Genomic DNA, 15,055 nt, shown 5'->3' with positions numbered 1-15,055 from the left:
CTCCCCCTCCCCCTCCCCCTCCCCCTCTCAAAATAAATAAACATTAAAAAAAGAGATTCAGTTAGCTACCTTCAAAGAAGGTCCAGTTTAAAAACAGTTTAGGAAACATTTTTCCTTATATAAAGTCAACTAGTACATTCTTTGTCAGTGGGCTTGCTTTTGGAAAGATAGCTGTGGGAGATCTAAAGGGCATATTTATTATGGGACATTTACTTAAAATATTTGGATGACCACAATAAAATTGTTATTTTAGGCACCACAGGGGAGAGGAAATGGAAGGAAGCCAGATTTATAGTCTATGGTTGAAATACTTTTAAGCCCACTTCTTGAAAGTTGTTCTGATATTTAGTAAGTTTAAAATTTTTCTTTATTTTCAAACTGTTTTTTTAACCTGCAGTTGGAGGTAATGTTGCTTTTCATGTTTCTTTTTTGAAGTTTTGCTAAGGAAGATTTTAAGCTTGAGTTATTTTAGAAGTTGCCATCTAAAGAAAGTCTCTTCTTTCTTTGCCTATAATGAAGCAGGCTTGCACAGAAAAAAATAATTTGGCATGGTCCTAGGATAGCAGTTCTCAAGCTTTTTGGCCAGAGAATCTCTTGCATTGTTGATAAAATTATTATGGATCCCGAGGAGCTTTCGCATCATGTTGGTTGTGTCTATAGATGTTTTCCATATCAGAAATGAAAACTGAGAAATGTTTAGAACACAAAACTATACAGTTGATCCTTGAATAACACGCAGGTCAGAGGCGCCAGTCCCCCCCACCCCCACCCCTGAAGTCAAATCTGCATATAACTTTTGACTCCCCCCAGAAAGCAATGACCTACTAATAGCCTGCTATTACCTTCTCTTTCTGTAACATAAACAGTTAACACATTTTATATTACATACTGTATTCCTACAATAAAGTAAGCTAGAGAAAAAACATTATTAAAATCATAAGGAAGAGAAAATACATTTACAGTACTGTATCAGGAGATCTCTGTATAGGTGGACCCATGTGGTTTAAACTTGTATTGTTCAAGGGTCAGTTGTACAGACATACATTTCATTAGGTGTCAGAGCAGTGATGTTACACGTCATGTAATCTTTGGAAAGTGAAAAGGCAAGTGATATCTTAGAATTATTGTGGAAGTAAAAGTTACGGAAAATTATTATGGGAATAGTTTTGGCCTTCATAGGTAGACCCTCCTTAAAAAGTTCTAGAGGACCCCCAGGAATCTCTGGACCATGCTTTGAGAACTGTGGGGCTAAGATATTCACTGCTCACAGGTTTGCTTATGAAATACAGGTCTTGCTTCCAAGACTCTAAACCATTTGTTGCTCTTTTACCTACTTGAATATGTTTCTGAGTTCTAGAAAAAAAGTTCTGGTGCCTGTACTTAGTGGTGGTTATTTGTAAAGTCATGTGTTTCAGGGCATAAGAGACATTTGAATTTTCAAAATGGCAGTTTTTAATCTGGAATAGAACATTGTCGATTCTGCTGCTTATGAATGATGCTTGTGTTCGTTCTGTTGGAGTCAGCTGTTCCTAACCAAGTTGTGTCTGGTGAGAGTTGGGTAATACCGTAGATATTGTACAGTTGAAGCCTGGTAGCTTCCCCTGAAGGCGTTCTCTTTTAAAAGGAATATCTACAGCCAAAGTGCTCTCTGAAGTATGTAGAAATATTGGTAGCCATGTTGATGAGGATGCTTAGTGCTGCTGTGTTGAAGCTAGACAGCATAATTAGCTTTGGGACACTAACTTTTGTGAAAGATATGTGTCTCTAGAATCCTTTTCCTAGGGCAGGGCTTACCAACTTGTCTCACTTGTAAACCTTTATATTTGCCTCCCAGTACCTGAGGAAGGGTGGTAGATACATCTGCAGCTGGAAAAGTAGTGTATATATATTACTTCTAAGGGGAATTATTTTGTTAAGTATTTATACATTCTGTGTACATGTCCTATGACAAGCTAAGTGAACTTCACCTCGTTTAATCTTCGCTTCAGCTCTATTAAATGAGATAGGGCCCATTCCCTTTTGAGTTACTACTACTGCTGAGCTCTCCAGTAGCAGAGCCTATTATATAAAGTTATCCTAACTCCATAGTCCATGCTCTCCTTCTCAGCTGTGAAGACGGCAGAAGGAAAGACAGACAAAGGGGATGGTTTGTTTTCAAAAAAAAATTTGATAGTTGGAGTCAGAATTGAGAGAAAGTTTGAGTTTTCTGGTACAGAGTAGAGTGGTTACCCTGTTTCAAGGATGTGTACTGTTGGGAAGGAGTAACCTAAAATGGTAGTAACTGAGACCCCCTGGGTGACTTAGTGGCTCATTCTAAAGGATGAGCCAGAGGATTTGAGAGATTTCATGAAGTCACATATTTACATGAGAGAGGAAAGAATGGTGTGGGAGAAAAAGAACAGCAAGAAGAGATACTGTTTGCAAGGCGGGGAGAAGTTAATAATGCCATACCATGTATATGATCCTAGCAAAGTAAAGTGATAGTTGACTTTTAAAAGTATCCATATTAGGGATTACCTGGGGGCTCAGTTGGATGAGTGTCTGACTTCAGCTCAGGTCATGATCACACGGTTTGTGTGTTGGAGCCCTGCATCGGGCTCTCTGCTGTCACACAGAGCCTGCCTGGGATCCTCTGGCACCGCCCCCCTGCCCCTCAAAAATAAATAAACATTTTTTTAGAAAAAGATACTTTAAAATTATCCTTATTATGATGGTTGGCTTCAGTGTAGGTCACAAGGTCACATAGGTTTCTTTTCACCCTGGTGCAGCATGGCTGGAGGTTGCGTCAGGAGAGGCTCAGGGGACAGCTAGGGGTACTCATCTTTCAGAGGAGAGCCAGCTAGGTCTAAGGAGTGTTCACATGGGCCTGAACAAGCCAGCGGAAAGGGTACCTTGGTCATTGGGACTAACACCTGGTACAACAAAGTCTTGTATGTCCTGCATCAGAGACGAATTAGGTTGGAGCTGGTTTCATCTTCCCATGGCTGAACATAACGAATATTTGCACAGTGGTCTATTAAGATAACCCGCCCTTTAAAATAGTGGCAAACATTGGGGCACCTGGGTGGCTCAGTCGGTTGAGCATCCGACTTCGGCTGAGGCCATGATCTCACAGTTCGTGAGTTTGAGCCCCGTGTCGGGCTCTGTGCTGACAGCTCAGAGCCTGGAGCCTGCTTCACATTCTGTCTCCACGCCCCTCCCCCCCCCCCCCCCCCCCCCCCGCCTCTGCCCCATCCCTGCCTGTGCTCTGTCTCTGTCTTTCAAAAAATGAATAAACATTAAAAAAATTAAAATAAAATAAAATAGTGGCAAACAAAGCACGTACCTAGGAATTCCCTGGGGTTTTACTTTTAAACCAGATTATCTGCTGTGTTTCTTCATCTGTTATTCTTCATTGGGCCAATTGATCACATTGGTGATTCTTAGTAATACTGTCCTATAACACTTGAACAAATATGAAAAAGTACAGAGGTTTTTAAGATATTAAAACCCTTTATTTAAAAAAAGTCTTAGCCTCACATGGTGTAGCTGAAAGATCACCACATGAATAGTCTGGAGATTCCATTTCTCTGGTCTAGTTGTTAATCCTCTCATTTTTAAAAACTGAGAATCTTAGTCTCTAAGTTACCTTTTAGAACTGTTAAAGATACAAAGTGAGGCAACAGTTGTTAAAAAATATATATATATAAGTACACGCAGAGGGGGAAGAGCCCTTAAAGGTAGCCTGTTAACTTGAAATCTGTTCTATACATTCGGTGTAATCCAAAAAGGAATAATAAATGGAATATTAACTTTACTCACCAACACGTTATTATCTACACTACTCCTACTAACTGCATTCTGCCTGCCCCAACTAAACATCTGCGCAGGAAAAGCAAGCCCATATGAATGCGGATTTGACCCACACTAGGGTCTGTCTGCCGGCCTGCCCTTCTCCATAAAGTTTTTCCTAGTAGCTGTTACATTTCTACTGACCTAGAAATCGCACTCCTGCTACCCTTACCCTGAGCCTCTCAAAGAGACAACTTATCAACCATACTCACCGTGACACTACTATTAATTTCATTTCTGAGCCGCAAGTCTAGCCTATGAATGAATCCAGAAAGGGCTAGAATGAACTGAATATGATAATTAGTTTAAACTAAAACAAATGATTTCGACTCATTAGGCTTGTGATCCTTGGTGTCAAAGCTGGAATTCTAACTTGTGTTCTGTTTGCAGCATTTCTACTTTGGGTTATCTTTGGTATTAAAAAAAAAAAAAAAAATACAATGGCTCAAGAGCCGGTAGGTAAAATGAATAGAAAACAGGTTGTTTTTGTAGGGCCTCTTTTCTGTACTAGTCATCAAAGCCAGGGGCCATTAGTGTGTAGTGGCCAGTGTTGTTGACCCAACATGTGTATTGCCTTTGCCATAAATACAGACTGTGCTGTGTTCCCAGCTGCTGTGTTTTTTTTTTTTTTTGGTGGGGGGGGGCATCATCAATACAAAAATTCAATCACTGTGGGTGGCGTAGAATCTGTCCTAGCTGGTGTAACAATATGTGTAGGATGACCTTTTGCATGTAAGGACAGGAAAATTGGTCATGTCAAGTTTCCTTTTATATTGCCATGTGGTCGGGGTGCCTGGGTGGCTCAGTTGGTTGAGTGTCCAACTTCGGCTCAGGTCATGATCTTGCGGTTTGTGAGTTCGAGCCCCGTCAGCTTGGAGCCTGGAGCCTGCTTCAGATTCTGTGTCTCCTCCTCTCTCTGCCTCTCCCCTGCTCATGCTCTCTCTCTCTCTGTCTCAATAATAAACGTTAAAAAAAAAAAAATTGTATTGCCATGTGGTCTCTCATGAAGAATCTTGGGTCCTGATAGAAGTGAGCTAAATGGAAAAGCATTCTAACAGCTGTTAAATCCTAGAAGTTAATAGTTCTTCACCTAGCAGATCACCAAAGCAAGGAAAAGGTTGGGGAGATGTAAATGGCCAGAGAACTCAAGGACTGTATAAGCTCAGTGAAGACGATTTGGCAAGTTTGTAAAGCACCATTTTTTTTTGTTTTGTTTTTTGTTTTGTTTTTTTTTTGTTTTTTTTAATGGATGAGTTGATTGTCTGATTCCAGAGCCTTTAGGGTATTTTAATTGAAAAGTGAAACACCAGATGGAATTCTCTAAGTTGGCAAAATGCACAAATGATAATTTAGGAAAAGCTGAACATAATCAAGGGAAAGATACAATTTGTTAGAGATTCTTCTTGCTCTTTGTTGCCTGAACCACAAGACGGTGGTTTGTGATGTTGCTTGTTAGGTAGCTTAGATATAGAGAAGTTTATGAGAAATGAGCGGTAAAATCTCAGGTTTCCCTGAGTATACAGGCAAACAAGGAAAAGGGTATATGGTAGAAACATCTCTTAAAAATATGGTTTGCCTTTAAAAAAAAGAAAGAAAAAAAGGTCTGTCTGTGCTTACCCCAGTGACATGAGTACACATACCAGAAACAATTCCGAAAGATTGTTTTGTGCTCTTCCTGTGTTCATTCACTCATGTATGTTCAAACTCTGAAAATTTTCCTTGTCTAAAGTTAAGGCTGTCCCTAGATGAAGATTTGCTTCACTTTTCATGGAATGGACTTTTCTGAAATACTAGCTGGGTTCTTGTTTTTTTGTTTTTAAGAGAGTGCGAGCCCCAGAAAGAGGGAGAGAGAATCTTAAGCAGGCACCACACTCAGCCAGATAATGAAATAAAGAGTCAGATGCTTAACTCACTGAGCCACCCAGACACCCCTGAAATATTAAGCTGTTTTAAAAGCAAATAAATAGACACGTTTTCCTGATGATGTCTTTTACTGAAATTTCACAGCAGATTTTCATTTGTAAATGTTACTGAGACAGCAACCATAAACCCATAGAGTAATTTTTTTTTTTTTTTTTTATAAAAAAGTCTTGAGGAAGATACAGAAAACTTGTTCAGTGTCAGCTTTACTCTTTTTAAAGAAACTAGAACCCCTGTTTACTATATAACACTTCTCCAGTAGTGTTTTTGTTTTATGTTGTTGTTAGTTTATTGGCTTTGGTTCAAGGCTTAGACATCAAAAGCTTAAGCCATATGTTTTGATCTATGTTTCCCACTGTATTTTGAAGGCTATTAATAGTTTATTTTAGGTTTGATAGTTGGAAAACATAATTTTGAAGAACCCAGACTCTGCAGCTGCATACTGAAGGATTGACTTTCTGCAACATGTTGAAAGTTCTGCCCACTAAATGTGCTGTCTACACTGTGCGTTGTAGGACACTTAGAAGATGCAGTGAGCTATGTAAATCTGCGGGAAGTAATGATTTCTCACTGATCAGCAGTATCACATAATCATGATAGGTGTTCCCTTGTTACTGGGAATGTTCCGCAGGCAGTGGAAAGCATTCTTGGTAGCTTCCACTGCCCTTTTCTCTTCCCTTAGGGACAACCAAGTAGTCCTCTTGCCACAATGAGGATGACGAGGCTAATGAGGCTCCTGGCATTGTCAGTGAGTTGTGTAGCTCAGCGGATTGACCTGAGGTTTTCATCCCTAGTACCTCAGGCCCAAGTCGCACACACACACAAGTAGACAAGTCTGGGCTATTTAAGGCAGAGAGACTCTTTTGAGGTTACCTTCAAAATAGGAATCCACGAAGAGTCCAGATGGATTTGGGTTAAAAATCCCAGCTCAGCCACTTAATTGTTAGCCTTAGACAAGTTTATCTTTCTGGTCCTCAATCTTCTTAATTTGTAATTTGGAGACAGTTCTTCCTAGAGTTGTGCTAAATCTAGCTTCACGTTGTGCCTGTCTTGTGATGGCTGGGAAATGGATCTGCCTCTGCTACTCCAGGCACTTCGCCGTGTCTAGCCTAGAGAGGCTGGGGTGGCCTCACTGGAGTGAGGTGGGTGCAGCTCTCATGCAGATGGGGCGTCCCCATTGTCCCACATGCAGTCAGAGCATAAGCCTAGGAACCAGAGGGGACAGATGGCAGGAGCTGCCCGAGTAGTGCTGACGGGGTGGCACTTTTATTTGGCAGGTGCACACGGGTGGGCCTTCTGGTCTTCTTAAACTTACCCTTGCAAAAAAGTTGGCTTTGCTTTTTGAACCAGTAAGTATTGGTATGCACTTGATTGAGAAAAGTACTGTGCAGCTGGTAAAAATTGGATAGGTTTGGGGCACCTGGCTGTCTCGGGAGAACATGTGACTCTTGGTCTTGGGGTTGTGAGTTTGAGCCCCATGTTGGGTGTAGAGAGTACTTAAAAATCAAATCTTTTAAAAATTGGCTAGGTTTATTTCCTACATCCTCTGTACCCTAATCTTTCTTAGAAATTCTATGGGACTTGTTGGAGGGAGAGAGTTTGAAAAAGCTGCGATAGTAATTTTTTTTTTTTTTTTTTTTTTTTTTGCAATAGCAATTTCAATAATATTCCTCAGTTTTGGAGGGTTTTTTGTGAGGAGGGGGTCAGGTAACGACTGAGGAGTTAGGTTGTGACTTTGGAAATGGATGACATAAAACACAGTAATACCTTTGAAACAACACAAATGTCTTTAGCAGACATCCCCTATTCCTTGCTTATTTGCTTATTATCAGATCACAAATAGCCTTGGGTCCTTGTCGTTTTCTGAGCTTGTGGCTTGGTTAACCATTGGCGGAGAGCGGCATTCACTCTTCTAGTCAGACATTCATTTTCTTAGGAGCAGGTACAAGCCATCACATGGCTGTGCATGTGTGCTGTGTATTAGGAATCACAGCTGATTTTTACCTTCGGTATATATAGATTTTTTCCTGTAGATAGTGAATCATGGTTTGCATGTGCTGAAGAATTTAGACCATGCATTTTGCTGAAGTCTGAGGGAATGCTTATCTGGCACAGAAACACACCGCAGGCACCTCACCTGTTGTCCACAGTCTGCCTGGAGCCTTGGCAAGCCGGCCTCGTTTCGGGGTACTCCGTCCTGGACACGTGTGATGTCTGGCTGCCTCACAGCTTCTTATGGTCCCCCCACTCATGCCCTTAAGGGCCATTCGTGAGATACAAGTAGCTTTCTTTTTGATGGTAGCTACACTTGGGGTGAGTACAGCATATAGAGTTGTTGAATCACCTGAAACTAACCTGGTCTGTCAGCTGTACTCAAAAGAAGCAATTTCCCTTTCTCTCCGCTCATCATTAGCTCTCGTTTCTGCTAATGTTAGTGCCTGCTACTCACTGAACCGGGCACTGCTTCTAAGGTCCCTGGTTTCGGAATCTCTTCTCTGACTTCTCATTCCCAAATTTTGCCCATAACCCCCATTTACTTAGCATCCCTTTCATGCTTTAGAAGAACGTGTCCCCGTTCCTTTCCCAGGACTTGTCTTGATTGTACGGTCTCTCCTTTACCCCATGAATTAACCTCTCTTGCCTGCCTCCGGTCTGTTTCAGCATACAGCATGATTTAAGTCTTCTTTTCCTATAGCAGTCTCAAACCCTGCTAACTTTTCCACAATGGCCAGGGCCGTGCTCACTTTCGCACCACAGTTCTCAGAAGGGTTCCTATTGGCCATCTCTGTACTAGTGTGCTGACCGTACGTCCGTCTTCGCAGCCCTTGATCCCATGTGGCTTGCTCTCCTGGTGGTCGGCATTGACCTCCTTCTGGTTATCGAAGCTTGGGCCCTCTTGTTCATCCTCATTTTACTTTGTCTTTGCTATGTTCGTTTATTCTTTATTCATCCAGTAGATAACTTTATTGAGCACCTGTCACTGTGCTGAATGACATGGTGACAAGAATGATTAAGATGTGAGGTTGCCACTGAGGGGTGTCCAGTTGACTGGCAATCACAGTACAGCGTTGTAAGTGACAGAACTTTGTAGAGTGTTCTAGAATGAGACAGGCACCTCTAACTCGGATTGGGTGGGCCTGGTGATTTGGCTGGCAGTTAACCTTTTATTCCGTCCCTGTGGAAGGTTCTCTTAGACTGATGTCCGGGTGTCCTTTCATGTTCTTGCACGTCAGACTTCTCTGGAATAAAATGAATGTGCTGGCTTAATTGAAATTCTCTCTCAAGGTGTAGTTTTTTCATAGTTTTTATGGTTTATTCACAGTATTAACTCTGGCTGACTTATTTTGATACCAGAGTATTGTTTAGTGTGTGGCATTTTGTTTCACCTGAATTAAACTGGTAATCCCTTTAGACAGCTGATCTGTTTGGATCCCCAGTGAGTGCTTGGGAAATGTTTGTGGTGGTGATGATCTTCTTTGTAAGTATGAACACATTCGTGCTTGCTCTTTGAAGGAGTAGAATGTGTTAGCATGGCTGCTGCTGCCTTTCTCAGAACCTGTGGAAAAAGAAAGTTACTTTCATACGGGATCCTCTGGGGGCTTAGAGTTAAGTACCTTCCTCCCTTTCTCTAGAGGTACTTCACGTCTGCGTTTGCATCTCTTACCACTGACAATATTGTGGTCCAGGCTGAGGTGTACCTGTGACTGGGTTTTGTGGTGACCACCCATGACCAAGGCCTATGTTGCTAGAGACTGATAAGAAGTTTGCTTTGAGATTATACCTTTGTTGGTACGTTTTCTGGTAAAGCCACCCTACCACCGAACAAGTACTGAAATGCTCAGAGCAAACCCAGTGCCTTCCACGCTCAGGCTCACCTTGGGGAACTCGCAGGAGTGAGCTGACTGTCTCCTCCTTGTGCTGCTTTCCTCCTCATCCACGCCACACCAGCCCTCAGAAGCTCCAGGAATTAGGGGTTCAGCATGTCAGGTATCTAGCAACTGTTTTCCTGCCCCAAAATGGCAGAATTACTTAAGAAGGAGGCTTCCCCTCCGCCCCCACATTTGTTTCACTCCCTGCCCCCAGGCTTCCCAATGATGAGCTAGACCTAGTGTGGCTGGTTATTTTTCCCCAGCCCTCTTCTCCATCCTGGGGACCGAGAGGGAGATGTAGGGGCTGAAGGTGATGGTTACATTGTGGCAGCCGGTCATTTCACCTTATTAACGACCCACCCACCTGGAGGTGTTTGTTTCCTACCTTGTTCTTGGAGAAGTTACTATATTGCAAATGGTGATCTATTATATTATAAATGGAGATCTAGATGGGAAATGTTTGAAAATTAATATTGTATAGAAATAACGCATAGGCTCTTCTGTCTCCTTTTCCCATTTGGGTCTGAATGCTCCTGCATTGTGCAAAGTGTTTGGCAGCACTTAGATTTTGTAAACAATAGTGTTAAGAGCCGGTGTCAGTTGGAGATTGGCGCGGACATAATGGTTGATGGCACAATTAATGTATCACTTGTCTGAGGTTTTTTTATAGTGACTTTCAGTCTTTCACTCCCCTTGGGAGCTAGTATGAACCACAGTTACCTTTTATTGCTCTATATGTGTTGTCCATGCCAATCACAGAGCTGCAGGGGAGCAGACCGAGTTGGAATAATTAGATTGAGGAGTGAATGTCACACTTCTAATTTCATTCTCCTTTCAAGGGATTACCAGTGTCCATTTAATAAAATGAGATTAACCCTCTGCAGCAGGAGTATTTGAAAGCTGTCAGTCGGTATAATCTTGACAGCTCAAAAGAAGAAGTGCTCTCTGCACTCTTAGAAACAGTGTCATGTTTTATGGGCTGAAAGACTTTTTCTGCGAAGGGATGTGTCTGTGTGAGCACATGTGTGTGTGTCGTTAAAGGCAGACATGCAGGAGGTGGATCTGAAAGAGGAAGAGGGTTCTACCTATTGCATAGGAGCAATAACGGAGAAATAACAAGTAGTTTAGTTTGCACTTGCCAGACACCGGTCATAAAATACTTCGAGAGATTGTAAGACCAAAGCAAAAAAAAAAGTGAGAGAAATAATATAAAGCAAATAGTGACGTGTCTTTCCTTAAACGTTTTAGAAAACCTCGGATCAATTCTCAGCTGGTGGCGCAGCAAGTGGCGCAGCAGTACGCCACCCCGCCGCCCCCGAAGAAGGAAAAGAAGGAGAAGGTGGAGAAGCAAGACAAAGAGAAACCTGAGAAAGATAAGGAAATCAGTCCTAGTGTTACCAAGAAAAATACCAACAAGAAAACAAAGTAAGTTCCCAGCCCACTCTGCACAGTTCTGTTATTTTGCCGGTGAACTCCAGCCCTGTTTTAAATGCCTCTTTTTGTTTCCGCCCCGCCCCCCCAGACCAAAGTCCGATATTCTGAAAGATCCTCCTAGTGAAGCAAACAGCATACAGTCTGCAAATGCTACAACAAAGACCAGTGAAACGAATCACACCTCAAGGTATTTGAAGCTAGATTGAAATACAGCATTGCTGCTCTGATTTACTTTGTCCTAGTCCCGAACCCGGGGCAGGTTTTGTGCCTGTGAGCTTGCAAGCTAAGAAGGGGTGGGGGCAGGAGCTAGGTGTGGGCCTGTTCGCTTGGAAAACACACGTGTAAATATGTGGGTTTCTTCTGTATCACTGTGCCCACAACAGGAGAAAGATCAACCGATGATAATTTTGCATTGGTCCAAAAGCTTTGTTTAACCTTAAGGTGGTGGTTTCTGTCGCTAAAAGTTAATCAGCAGACTTTGCTGGAAGCTCTTGGTGTGTGTGGTGGCGATTTAGACCCCTTGCCACCCACGGTGGCGTGAGGTCTGTGTGTATATTGATGGAGAAGTTGCTTTGAATCCATAGCTTATATTTAACTGGCTGTTCCCCGGGGTGTTGCTTTCAGGCCCCGGCTGAAAAACGTGGACAGGAGCACCGCACAGCAGTTGGCAGTGACTGTGGGCAACGTCACCGTCATTATCACAGACTTTAAGGAAAAGACTCGCTCCTCCTCGACCTCCTCATCCACAGTGACCTCCAGTGCAGGGTCAGAACAGCAGAACCAGAGCAGCTCGGGGTCAGAGAGCACAGACAAGGGCTCCTCCCGTTCCTCCACGCCAAAGGGCGACATGTCAGCAGTAAATGATGAATCTTTCTGAAATTGCACATGGAATTGTGAAAACTATGAATCAGGGTATGAAATTCAAATCCTCCACCTGCCCATGCTGCTTGCACCCCCTGGAGAATCTTCTGTGGACATCGGCCTCTTAGTGAAGCTGCCAGGATGATTTCTGCTTGCCATGGGCATCTGGCCACCAAGGAATTTCGCACCCTGACGATTACTCTTGACACTTTTATGTATTCCATTGTTTTATATGATTTTCCTATCATGACATTATAATTGGATGTGCTCCTGAATCTACTTTTTTTAAAAAAAAAAAAAAAAATCTGCTGTGCACAATTTTCCATGTACATGACAACTGGTTTTTTGTTTTTGTTTTGTTGGGGGGGGGGGGGGGGGGGGCTGGGGGGGGGAGGGAACTTTTATTTATTGTGTTCACAGACTCCATCCTTTCAGCATATCCTTTTAAGTTTAGTTCTTTCTTCCAGTTATACTATGTACTATCAGTTTTGATATAACTATATATATATAAATATAAAATTATATATAAAGGGTTATTTGAAACCAATCCATGGCAACGCTGGTGCTTGATACACTGTGAAGTGAATACAACATTGAACAGTTACAGATCTGGGACAGTCCCTTCTAGGAAAGTGCTGAAATTAAATTAAAATCAGTCCTACATGAAGTATGTTCCAACCCACGTGGGAACTTGACTCTCATCTGTCTAAAGAGTACTGGACGATATAAAAATATATATTTTTTACACAATGTGATCTCAGATTTCAAGACTGCTCCAGATAGCCTGCATTTGCAATGGAATAACTGACAAATCACAAATGGTTTAGTTGGGAGGGCTTTGAAGACGATTCAAAAGTAACTAAACTAGCTCCAGAATGCCAAGTATTCGTGTAAGTTCCGGTTACATGTTAGCATTGCTGTTCTTACATAAGCACTCATGAAAATATGGTATTCTGTAACTTGAATTCCATCCATTTTCCAGACCTCCACTCATGTCTGAGGTAAATCTCTTAGTTTCAGGACTGAAACTGTCTAACCTATATTTTTGGTCCATACAAGAAGCAACTCCCTCTTACCACTTTGCACGTGACATTGCAGTCGTGGTTTTTGTAATTGAAGTTGGTTTGCCTTGTGTCCTCTCCTTTTCCTTACCCTGCCAATTTAGTTTATGAGACTTCTTCTTCCTTCTTAAAACCTACTCTTGTTTGTTTTTGACTGAACCAAGGTTATCAAACGCACATCCAGTCCCGACATGGAGTATTTACAGTGTTTAGAGACATTTCTCGATTCCCAGCTGTGGGAACGTGGTGAATGGTTTAAGCATTAGCAGCCAGAATTGCAGGGAAAGTTCAGACTTCCTGCGAGCGTGTGATCTTTGTCTTTTTCAACATTTCTGTTCCCTCATTTTTCACTGTCTTGCAAAAACAAAACAAAAAGACCACTAACATGATTCCACCCCCTCCTTGTTTTTCAAATGTGTTGTTTTGCTTTGTTTGGATTTCGGGTCTCTTGCGTTTGACTCTTAACGTTCATATCCACGTGGTCTGTAGGCTTCAGAGTCATTTCAAACATGGGAACTTGGTGTCACCTTCCTTTCTTTGATCATACTGAAGGACTCACGGGAGGGCAGCGATTTGTGATGAAGTGCCACATTGTGGGGTGAAAAACCTGGTTTGCTTAAGAACGGAAGTACCTGTCTATGGAGGCAACGAGTAAAAAGAAACAATTAACAGCTTGATTTGAGTAGCCAAGAGGAAAGGTTCCTTTCACATTTACATTAAAACTATTCGGTGGTCACTGGTGTGCCGTAATTTAAATTCTGTCCTCAAAGGTGTAGGCTGTAAAGCAGTGCTATTTGTTGCTGTGCTCCTATTCTCAAATGCATGGACAATTGTTCCCCTCTTTTTAAAATGATGCTTGTATCTGGGATGCAAGCTATGCTCTCTTTTTAAATACATTTTTAAAGTATTTATTAATGAACCAAAGGAAATCAGATGCTTTCTGTAAGCATCAGAATATATAATCCATAGTGATTTGACTATGAATTTTAAATCCACGTTTTAATATTAGTGGGATATTGCAAAGACATTCCTTCTAAAGTTTTAATATTCCTTTTATTAAGGGTCTCAGGGAGGGTAAATTAGTCAGCCATATTTATTTTCCAGAGATGTAAGGAATTGCTACGTTTTCTAATTACCTTTTTAAGAAAATTTAAATGCCACCAAACTCGTGGGTTGCACTGCTTTTTGAACCAATAAGTGTTGGTATGCACTTTGTTCAGAAACACTGTGTACTTTCTCAAAATTCGTTTCATGTAAAGTGATTGGACCCCTAGATTAGTGGAAAGAGCTGATGAACCAGCTACTCATAGGCTGCTAATTAATTCATCGCCAGTGTCTCGGTTTTTCAGTTTTGCCTCCGTGATAAAGAATAGAGGAAAGGATTGGGAGGGGTGAAGGCAGGGAGGGTTGCTTTCAAACAGGTGAGGTGAAATTGGCATTTTGCTAGAAACTGCAGCTAACACTGGGACTTCTCGACAGTCACATGCCGTTGGGCCAGTCCTCCGGCTGCTGTGGTGTATCCTGTTGAGGTAGTGAAGTGGTGGGGACTCTACACTTTTAATTTCCGAAATTGAAGACATCCCTCAGGCATGTATTCTGGAAATGGAATTCCTATAACTTCTGCATTTGCAGTTTGCCCTACAACTAGTAGGCAGCGCATAAAAACACTAGTGTAGTTTATAAAGATATATATTAAAAGAGGACCAGAAATACTTGGTATTCAGTGGCACAGTAAGCAGGTTATAAAAACAAAACAAACAAAAGCACAGTGTTACGCTTGCAAGTTTCCATTTGTTTTCATACCACACGCTCTATCACACTCGTGCGTGCGCACACACAACAGAGCTTCCCCAGCGTGCTCTGCTTGAGTCATGCAGTTTATAAAAAAAAAGGGAAAGACATCTTGACACCCACAAAATATTCTGATCAAACCTTTCAGTTTCAATCTGGATCTTTAAAAACATTGGCAGAAGCTTCTGTGAGTTTAGTTCCACTAAGATGTCTCACCTGCCTTATCAAGACCATTCTCAGTCTACTTTTTTAAGCTACCGTATCTTAAATTATTGAAAATTTATTAAT

At 41.8% G+C, this 15,055-nt stretch overlaps 1 protein-coding gene across 1 annotated transcript in view; it reads left to right on the top strand.

Moving 5' to 3' along the window:
* The window catches only part of RYBP (RING1 and YY1 binding protein), an 80,318-nt gene extending 68,053 nt beyond the window's left edge, over window positions 1-12,265 (top strand). The window contains exons 3-5 of the mRNA XM_049640887.1: window positions 10,869-11,045; window positions 11,143-11,241; window positions 11,679-12,265. Of these exons, the coding sequence (XP_049496844.1) occupies window positions 10,869-11,045; window positions 11,143-11,241; window positions 11,679-11,931 (529 nt within the window). The 3' untranslated portion in view covers window positions 11,932-12,265. The remainder of the gene's footprint in view (window positions 1-10,868; window positions 11,046-11,142; window positions 11,242-11,678) is intronic.
* Window positions 12,266-15,055: the final 2,790 nt, after the last annotated feature.

This window comes from Panthera uncia, chromosome A2, assembly GCF_023721935.1.
Source record: "Panthera uncia isolate 11264 chromosome A2, Puncia_PCG_1.0, whole genome shotgun sequence".
Lineage (NCBI taxonomy): Eukaryota > Metazoa > Chordata > Mammalia > Carnivora > Felidae > Panthera > Panthera uncia.
This window is presented reverse-complemented; position numbering and strand designations above follow the sequence as displayed.